The sequence below is a fragment of the Eurypyga helias genome, unplaced genomic scaffold (assembly GCF_000690775.1).
Source record: "Eurypyga helias isolate BGI_N326 unplaced genomic scaffold, ASM69077v1 scaffold30933, whole genome shotgun sequence".
In the NCBI taxonomy this organism is placed as follows: Eukaryota; Metazoa; Chordata; class Aves; order Eurypygiformes; family Eurypygidae; genus Eurypyga; species Eurypyga helias.
The window spans coordinates 45891-56143 of record NW_010242306.1 but is presented as its reverse complement, the minus strand read 5'-3'; the positions used below and the strand labels follow the sequence as shown (position 1 = coordinate 56143).

General features: G+C 36.2%; 1 protein-coding gene across 1 annotated transcript in view; it reads right to left on the bottom strand.

Annotated features, from left to right (window-relative positions):
* Window positions 1–10253, bottom strand: part of LOC104507685 (rab proteins geranylgeranyltransferase component A 1-like) — a gene marked incomplete at its 5' end in the record, with an annotated part of 55790 nt that overhangs the window by 13005 nt on the left and 32532 nt on the right. Inside the window, 4 exons of the mRNA XM_010149046.1 lie at window positions 531–627; window positions 1514–1577; window positions 2729–2833; window positions 8326–8403. Coding sequence (XP_010147348.1) covers window positions 531–627; window positions 1514–1577; window positions 2729–2833; window positions 8326–8403 — 344 coding nt within the window. The remainder of the gene's footprint in view (window positions 1–530; window positions 628–1513; window positions 1578–2728; window positions 2834–8325; window positions 8404–10253) is intronic.

Below are 10253 nucleotides of genomic sequence, written 5' to 3'. Positions count from 1 at the left end.
ATAAACAAAATGTGACACTCCAATACTTTTTTGTTTAAATGTAAAATAATAATACAGCAACCAAAACAAAAAGCATTTGGTGGTGCTATTCCATAATTACTGTACAGCAAACAGAATACTGTCCCTGTGCTAATAAGACTACAACTATGAAGCTTATTATCCACCTAAGCTTTAAAAGAACACTTGACATTTGATCTGTTTGGAAATAAAGAACAATATGCTTCATTACCACGAGAATTACAGTAAGACCTTAAATAAATAATTATTGCATATAAGTTTAAAAGAATGCAACAAGAATCTTGCAGTACGATTGCCAAACCACATGAAACAGCACGTAACTGCTACAGAATGACGACAATGGCCGGTTTCACTCATCTGCTGGTAACTGCACCCAGAACACACTATTTTCGCCGTAATAACTCAGTCATTGAGCAGGTGAGGTGTGATGCACACATATTTTAACTTCTGTTTCAGATTTGACCAAGCCCAAGGGGAAAATACAGTTAAGAGTACATATACCCTGTACGTACAAGTGTCTTTCATGCATGTCATGGTGGAGGAGCACAACTCAATGACGCAAACTGCTGGTTTTCCTGGATCCACTGGGGGCACCGTCATAATGGAAACCTAGGAGGCAGGAAGAACAACTTACGTTAACACAGAGTAACAGGAAGGATGAGGCAGCCAACACAATTCTGAGTGAAGGTGACAAATAATTGCAGTCATTTATACAGTTTTGTTTTCTGGTTTATTAGCAGCAATTTGTTGAAGCAATCCTACCGAATTTAAGCATTCAAGGAAGTCTACTAAAATCAGTAGGGCCACCTTTCTTAGGAATGTCTGCAGCAGTGGAACAGAAAACAAACCTCAAATCACAGCCCTACGGATGACAGTTTAGAAACCCTGTTGGCAAGAGACTGCCAAATGGTTTTTGCACGCTGAGCAGAGCTCTGTTTGGTGAGAAAGAGCAGAGTAGTTCTGTGCAGGGTGCTAGTAGCAAGACTTAGGAAGAACAGACTTCTCTGACATGTATGTTATTAGGTCCTATTAAACTGTAAGAATACAGGAAGCCTACAGAAGAAGACCTTAAGACATGAGGTCTGCAAAGACTGATGAAGTAGAAACATTTAAAGCAGATTCTGAATGTGTATAATAAGAACCTAGTGGATGTTTAAAAACCAGAAGATCTTTGAACAAATTTGAGATGAGATAAATAGTTAACATAATCCTAAGGGTAACCATTCATCAAAAAGCAAGCAAAATGAACTATCCTAAAGAGAGCAGCTTAGAAACTCTGTTAATTAATACAGTGCCGACCAACAAGCAGGGAAACCCAAGACACTGAAGGGAAAAAAAAAATCCCTAACAGTGTTACACACATTAATGAATTAAACAAGTATCAGTCTAAACAGCTGGATTCAAGCACAAAAAAAAGCATGAAATACCTCCTACCAACAGTTAAATATTAATACATACAATTAATACAAGTAAGTGATAGAAAGTTGATATATACCTGCTGCTCCGAATCTGTGTTTAATACAGACTGATCTGTAATGAGCACTGCTCTGGAGATCTGCCTACAATTGAATGACACAGTTATGGCATTTCACAAAAACGTAAAAAATAGCAGTTTGGATTCATAGTTTTGGCAACACCAATCTAAACAGAATACTGTGGGAGGGCTATTTAAACATACCATTTTTATTAGTATGATGGTTAGTTGGATATTTTGCCTGTTGCTGAAGTAGGAGCGCATCTGGAACATTCATGTAGTACTTTCAGTGACCAAAACTGATAACGAATAAGTGAGCCAGTGCCGTTACCTAAACCAGCTTGAATATCCTTCTGATTTGTAAAAATAAACCTTTTTTTTAATTTGATGAAGATTAGTAGCATCGTGTTATAGGACTTTTTATGTTCCAAACAGCATAGGGCACTTTGGATTAAGGGCAAATACACGAGGCTGGAGTTCATCTATAGAATCACAGAATCACTAAGGTTGGAAAAGACTCAGCACCACCATACTCACTAGACCATGTCCCCAAGGGCCACATCTACATGTTTCTTGAACACCTCCAGGGATGGTGACTCCTCCACTTCCCTAGGCAGCCTGTTCTAATGCCTGACCACCCTTTCAGTGAAGAAGTTTTTCCTAATATCTAAGCTAAACCTCCCCTGATGCAACTTGAGGCCATTTCCTCTTGTCCTGTCACCAGTTACCCAGGAGAACAGACCAGCACCCGCCTCACTCCTTCACTGCCTATGCTTATTTCTGCACTGCACCTACTACTAGTTTTGCTAATATCCATTCTGCAATAGTTGAAGACAAAGGCAGTATATGTCCAATGTTTTTGGCAAGAACAACAACAACCAGAGAAAACAATGAATTCTAATACTTTTCTAATCCTGAACATATTTAAAATGAGAAGAGCAATAGGCACCTCCACATTCCAAACACTTTTTTAACAAATGTGAAATCCCTATGCGCTTAGAGCTATTGGGTCTTTTCATAAGGAAAACGACAGTGTGATTTAGAGAACAATTTAAGAAAAACCTAACCATAGGAAATATAGTATGCCCTCAAGTATATATAAAGAAGAGAAAAACTATGCACAGAACTAAAGTGTACACCAAAGATAAATCAGGAGACAACAATCGCTGAAGTTTAACTCACAGGGTATTTTATACACCGTAATTTAAGAAATTTACTATGCTTTTTACTACATACCTGTAACACACATTTGTGCATACAGCCTCTGACAGGTAACTGTCTTCCACAATAAAATAGTTAGCACTTATTCTTTGTCCAAAGTGATCCACAACAGCTTTGCATCTGTTAAAAAGTTTCAAACAAAATAAGAAATTTAGATATAAGGAACAAAGCATGCGTAAGTTTTCAAAACTGAGTTATATAGAACATCATTTATATCTTTCGAGTATGTTAGCGACACATTTCTTTAACATGTGAACCCCTAAAGCAACTCAACTGAAACTGGTAACTAAGTGCTAGACTTACACATTTTACTTGGTATATATAATGTTTTACATGTAATGCCATTATAGATAATAATACTACAGCTGTAATAAATTTCTACTTTATAAGGAAAATTAAATATTAGCTAATAACACTGGTATTTGATTGTACGTGAAAATGGCATATGTTTTTTACCTCATGATATGTGGAAAAGTAAGTACTGTGAAGAATTTTCTAGGTGTTATCCTATCTTGGTGTTTTTTCCTCAGACAGCAATCTTACCAAAGACCCGTTATTTTGACAATTGTATTTGACACAATAAATGGTAACTTAAGAGATGTAAGGAAAAATCCCTGAGAAATGTGTGCAACGGATGAGAACTTCTTTGAGCTTCTATATTTGTGACTAAATGTAGCATTTATCTCTGAATTATACACAAAAGGAATAATTAAGTCACATTACTTTCAGAACACTACAAACATTCTTGATAGATACTGTTTGTCTTCGAATAGATACAAATTCTAAAGCAAAGATGTGTTAGTGGGCCTCAGGCAATACTTTTAAAAAAAATCCCCTTTCTCTCCTAATGCAAGCAGGTGGAAACAAAATGAGAATACTTAAAAGTTGAGACACTGCTACAAAAATTCTTAAGAGTCAAGTGTAACACAACAGACTAACACTCATAAATGGGACAGAAATGCCAACCATGGAAAAGCAGCAGTTTCAGAGAGCTTAAATGAGAAGGCGATACAAATTTCAGATTTTAATGGGGAAAAAATTCGTAGAAAAATCAGACATATATATGACATGCAGGAAACCAAATCATGTACATGAAACAAATAAAAGGGAGGCTGCATGCAGATATTAACTGAAAACAACCTCTACTGCTGATTCTTATATGCCACGATCTGTGTTCTGCTTCATTGTACATATTCTCCTCAAACTGAGATGTTGCAAACTTGTTTAGAAAGCCCTACACGTTTGAAGAGCACCTATCTTAATGAATGCTTCTCCTACCTGAAGTGCAAGCAAAATACTTGCACTACAACTTTCTTCTTTATAGCTTGTTTCCATATCCCAAGAATCTTTAAGACTTAATATTGATCTCTAAAACAAGATTCCAAGGTTTTCTAGAGTAGCAGAACAGATCTACTGTATAATTAAATGAAGAAAACTAGCTTTACTTAGCTTCTGCTTTGTGTATGAAAGTTACTGTATTTTTTTAAAATTTACATTTCAGTAGATTTAATACACAGGATTCAAAGCAGTAAATTCTCTTACACAGTCACATGCACACTGACACACATGGAAACAACAAAAGGATGCCTAACACAGAAATCCCTTGCAAATTTAAATGTGTTTTATCATACGCAACATTACTCCTGTAAAGTTATTCCTTACAAATAAACAGCATTTCTGTAACTTCAAGTTTTTAATTAGCTACGGTGATCAAAACCATCTAGAGAACTAGAGAAGATGCAAACCAGATGTAAATAAGTAAAAGCAATAGGCTGCCACAAGCTACTAGTGCAAGTTGCTTCTGTAGTCTGAAATGAGCGTTGGAAAAGGGTGCACACAATGCTTACTCACAAATGTAAGAGGTTAACGACAGTTAAGCACGACTTTACTCCAGTAACTCCTAATACTGAATTCACAGGAATCTGGGTACTGCATATATACGTACATTAAAATTCCACAGATGACTTGAAAACAGTAATTAAAAGAAAAGCCTAGTGGTACAACCATTTTGGAACTTAAAACATGTAGTATTCTTCATGCTGTTTCAATCCCGTTCTCTTCAACATGTGTTTCACTTGCAACTTTAAGAAGTTTTTTTTCTTCATTTTAACCTAACTGATTTCATTCTCAAGCACTCATTTGAATACTGCAAATAAACAAGGAAGTCAAGCTGCTACAGTTCATTTCTAATTATAACCTTTCTTATTGTTTATGAAACAATTTTCCCTGCCACCCCCCCAAAGCATTATCGAAGGGGAAAGGTTGATTAAATGTCACCTTGCATCACTCAAAGCCAGCAAAAGCAACTACGTACTTTTGATTTTCCTGCTAAGTGTTGTTTTCTCTCCTTTGTTCAGGAATAGCTATCAGGTCATGTGTGTGGTAAGATTCTTAACCCAAAAAGCGATAGCGCTTTTCATTTCAGTCTCCACTTCAAAGGATGATGCTGAGAAAATTTCTTTCAAGTACTGCTTCCAAATATGGAAAACACTTATGCACTGACATTATCAGGTCTCTGTCATCTGATATGTGTTGGGACAATGAATCATACAGAACCCTCCATTGACCTTCTTTCAATGTGTCTAGATAAAAGGATGAAAATTAGAATCCATCTCCTTGCAGTGCCACGAGTTATGAATGTACTTTATAGGGCTCATTATCCAAACTAATGGACTAAGGGCGACATCCTTGAAATGGACTTACCAGCACTGACAAAGCCAGGATGCAATATTTCAAGAACAATATGTAAATTACTGTGTGTTTGCTATATCTTTTTATTACAGATGTATAAATTCCCATTTATCACATCTTTTCCATTTTTGAGACAGAATTACGTTAATTAGAAACCTACGTACAGTGTGATCAACATAAAATGCTTACCATTACTATTCATGCAATGCATGCAGTTTAAAATACTTGACATTTTATCATATATATACCCCAAAAAGCCACCTACTATAAACACGGGGAAAATAAACAAGAAAAAGGAAGAATCATTACCATGCGGACATTCAGTGTGCTTTTTCCTCAATCTAGGGAATCTGATGTGGGTTTTATTTTCTAACTAAGCATCAGAGTTCATCAAGAACGCAGGATGTTCTGTATGCATATTAAAACAGCAGCCCTAATCTGATATAATACATCTAAAAATTAAAATGTTTCAAGTGGATTACCAAACCCTTAAAATAGGTATGTCTGAAAGTTGCTATACTTTCCCACTAACTTTCCTGAATTTTATTTTCATAAACTGCAAGAAGGGCTATATAACACAATGAAAATGATTGTATAGTTGGGAATCTACTGTTCTCTGTATATACAGCTACAGGTAGAAAAAAGTGAAAAAGCAATTCAACTATATATTGAATGGGTTCTTACTTTTCTTGTGCTGGAGAGAATATAAGCCATGTCTAGAAATGAGCTGGAACACGCTTTGGTGAAATTAAGGGACTTTAAATTAAACACAAAAAGCTTGAGGAAAAAGAATCAAGGCTTTGGCTACAAGTATAAACTTTCCTTACATGTACTAAAGCAGCAATATCCAAAAGAGTGAAAAAATAACTGCACTAAGATCTTGATGAAGCCTACGGAAGATGCTTATAAAATAATAATGAATACTGCAAAATTTGACTAAACTACTGTTGTGAGTTTCCCCTATCTGTAACCCAGGTGAGCTGTCTCTGAAACTAGGGAGCCAGCTGTAGTGACAACGAGATATGAATTTGTCTATTATCAATTACTATTAATGGCCTGTTGACTCTGAAGCTCAGTAAGTCATAAATACCCTCATTAACAATTTGATAGCTGGGTTTTATTAGGCAAAACACTGAAGCCCAAAGTCAAGAGGAAATCAGAGCTAGCGCAGGGAGGGAATACGCAGTAAGGAAAGAGGTAACATGAAGAGAGAGAAAGAAGGGAAAGGAAATAGTCATGATCTTAGGAACGAACTGGATTGCTTGTTATGCAACACGCTAAGGAAGAGACTTAGCAAGTAAAAGCAGTATTCCACTGAGGTGAGAAAAAACAAAATCAAGAGAAAATAATACAACTGAATAAAACCATACCTGGGTCAAAAAACCTCAGCTTTTTGGTGACATTTTTGAAATGGTGAAGAGGATGTTTGAGACTTCTTAAAATTAATAGGGAAAAAAAGAGAATTATCCTTCTTTCACTGCTGAAAATACTTTTTTTAAAAATGTATTTTGACTGAGGCCGCATTATTTTCATCATCTTAAAGAAGTCTAACACTTCCCTTAACTTCTACGCTTTTTTTATTGTTGTTTACTTTTATTTTGATGTGGAAATGCTACTTGGTAAAATACCAGCCTTGAAACTATGGGAGACCTAAAAGAGACAACAGAAGGAGGTGACTAGGCTTCGGGAGCCAGATGTGTTCTGCTTCTTCATATTCAGCATCAGATAATGGCATTAAAGACCAATGTTTTTGGAATAATGCAAGTGAGGTAAAGTCTTTTAAAAATGTATCAGCAATTCTGCACCTCAAAAATCTGTTCTTCAGTTTTAGGTGAAAATGGCGTAAATGAACCACTAAAGGAACCTACTACCCCAAAAAGACACTTGAAACCCATCTGGAATCTCGAGGAACTTATTAGATCCAAACCATAAAAGCACGTTTAAGGAAAAGAAGCACTCCACCTTTTTTAGAATACACATAACCTTACAAAGGAAACAATTTCAGAATGTGCAAAAGAGGCTGGAAACTGGGTTAATCAGCACCACTGACCAGTTAAGATCTCCACAGAGTGGCGTTAGGAAGTTGTTAACAAGTAGGACCTTTGTCCCTGTGAAAGAGCAAGTTAACTATTTAAACATTATTGGAAAATAAGGCTCTCTACAGCAAATGCTCAAATATTAATAAAACCTGCAGAGTTTATGAAAGGGGCAGAATTGCATTTGCATATGAACCATACACTTAAGACAACACCACACCTGATGAAATACTACCACGTTTGCATCTCAAAGTCTAAAACTATGCAGTGAATTTCAAAACCTTAAGGAACTGGCAGAAAGATAAAAAAATGCCACTATGGAAAAAACTATGGGTTGATTTTCCTTAGCTCAACTTCAAACCCGCCTACAGGCCTGATATTGTTGTAAAAGAATTTATTCTAGGATAAGAGGGCAGTATAGTTTATGACAACAATCTACCTAAAAACTCATTAAAGTCTTTTCTCTTGGAGTGACATACATTATCAGCAAAGATTAATCTGATGAGTCTTTAGGTGAGCACCATTTTTAAAAATGCAATAACAGAGGGCTTTGTTGTCATCTGATGAAAATAAATTAGAGTAGGTAAGGCCACAAGGAAAACTAACATCACTCATCACCAGCCCCCCGGCAGCTGAAATGATTTGTCTTCCAAGCTTGGATGATCAGGAGCTGTAGTAATATCACAGGGAAATTAATTTAGTTTCTATATTCTAGACCCACTTTCCTTGTTCTGGAGGACCTATACACAAATTACTTTTAATCAAGGTTGATGTGTTATTAATACCAAGGAGGATCTTTGAAGAATCATTTTTTTCTAAATTGACTTAACAGATTTTTCATCTGTATTTTGTATATAAACAGAAGGTTACTTCTACTGCCCTTACCGTCCAGATCCTTTGTCCACTACAAGGCACTGCACAGAATGGCGAAGACAATAGATACCACCAAATACAGCGCACATCCTAGAAACACATCAGGAAAAAATAAGGGTTACTTCTATCCCGACTAATTGTAATCAATGTGAGCATGTCATAAGCCAGGCAAAGTACTGCACACGTTGTAGTATGTTTTTTAGACACGTCAATCTCTGAATCGGACAATCAAAAACAATCAAAAAAAGCAAATAATACATTTTTGTAAAGGATATGTTGTTATTTTGTATTAGCATTTATCGCAGTCCTCTAAATGGTTACATTAGCTTGAGTGCTCATTCTTTGTTATCATCTTTGGTCATTCCGGATGGAAAAAGCACCTACTTACTGAAGATGCCCTGTCAGCAACTGATATTCTGACCACACTACATTGCACATGGTGTAGAATAAGAATGTAAGAACACACAGTGCCATACAGACCTCCTACTAGATTGCTAAGTGTGATTCAGAAGTTACTCCTCTCTTCTCTTACAAAACGTACCATGGGAACTTCACTGACTACAAGCAGCTACACTTCCGGGGGCATGGAGAAGTGCCCGCACGGGATGAAGACTTCTTAGAACCTCAAGATAACCTCTTACAAGTAGTGATTCCTCGAGGTTCTGCCTATGTTACGATATAGTTGCTTAAGATACTCTGTGCATGATAAAAAAAAAATCCTAAATGAAAAAAGGAACCAGCTTCACGGGTCAGTTTTTCAAAAGCTGAAGTACAGTAAGCTGTTTAGCAGTTTTCTACTTACAAACAAAACTTAGTACCCAATGTAAAGAAAATTATGCTACCCAAACATGAAGCCAGTACTGCAACTCCTCTGTTTTGAAACTCTAAGGAGACTCAGAATTTAAAGAAACTGGATTATGACATTTAAACATGAGATGTTAAGTCAGCCTCTGCAAAATCCCATCACTAGTCAGGATGTTTTATCACCACCTTGAAGACACCTCTGACTAAAGCTCTTCACCAGATGAATCGGTCCTATGCACAAAGTCTGAGACTGTAAAGCTGCTCAGTGAAGTTCAGTTGGTCTGGTGATATGATCCCAAGTCAATCTCTGCATCCAACTTCCTATATCTGCCATGAGCCAGGCTTAATCTCTGGGGATAACTTCTCCACTGAATTGATGCAACACAAGGTAAACTAATTCACAAAACATGGAATTTAATTTCTGCAAGTGATGTCTAAAATCTTTACCGGACCATGTTACCATTGAAATGACTGTGGTATCACTAGTTTTAACATTTTTTTTTTTTTAAATTCTAGCTCCTAAAGGATTTTAATATAAGCCCACATTCTTCAAAATGCTGTCAAGCACATAAAACAACCAATATTCCTTTTGCTGTGTATTTCAAAAAAAGCCCTTTAAACTTTCTGTGAGAGCACTGTAATGCAGAGGATCTTACAGAAACAGGACATATGTTAGAAATTCTCAAAGCTTCATGATTAAACGTGAATCAAGATAAACCTCAGTCATTTTTTTGTTTCCGGGGGCATTCTTATTATAGGAGTAATACAAAATGCAGAGGATGAAGTTGTCTAGAACTTGGTGTGACAAAAGGTAAGCCAGTAAGAACATTTAAAAAACATTTTTGAAATAGTATTTCTCCTTAAAATTTCCAGTCAGCATGGAAATTACTTAGTGGAAAAAGGTACAGAAAAAAAGATGGGGGAAATGTGTCTGATCCCTTTCAATATAATTTCAGGTTTGGACTGTCTGCAATATTGGGAATATTTAACATTTGTTTGTCTAAAATACTTATTTAAGAATCTCCAGTGGTTCACTCAGATCAATCAGCTATCACTGACCTCATGTATGCTGAGGAGAAAGAACAAATAATTTGCATATTGACAAAAACCTGCATATGCTTTTCTCAGAAAGAACC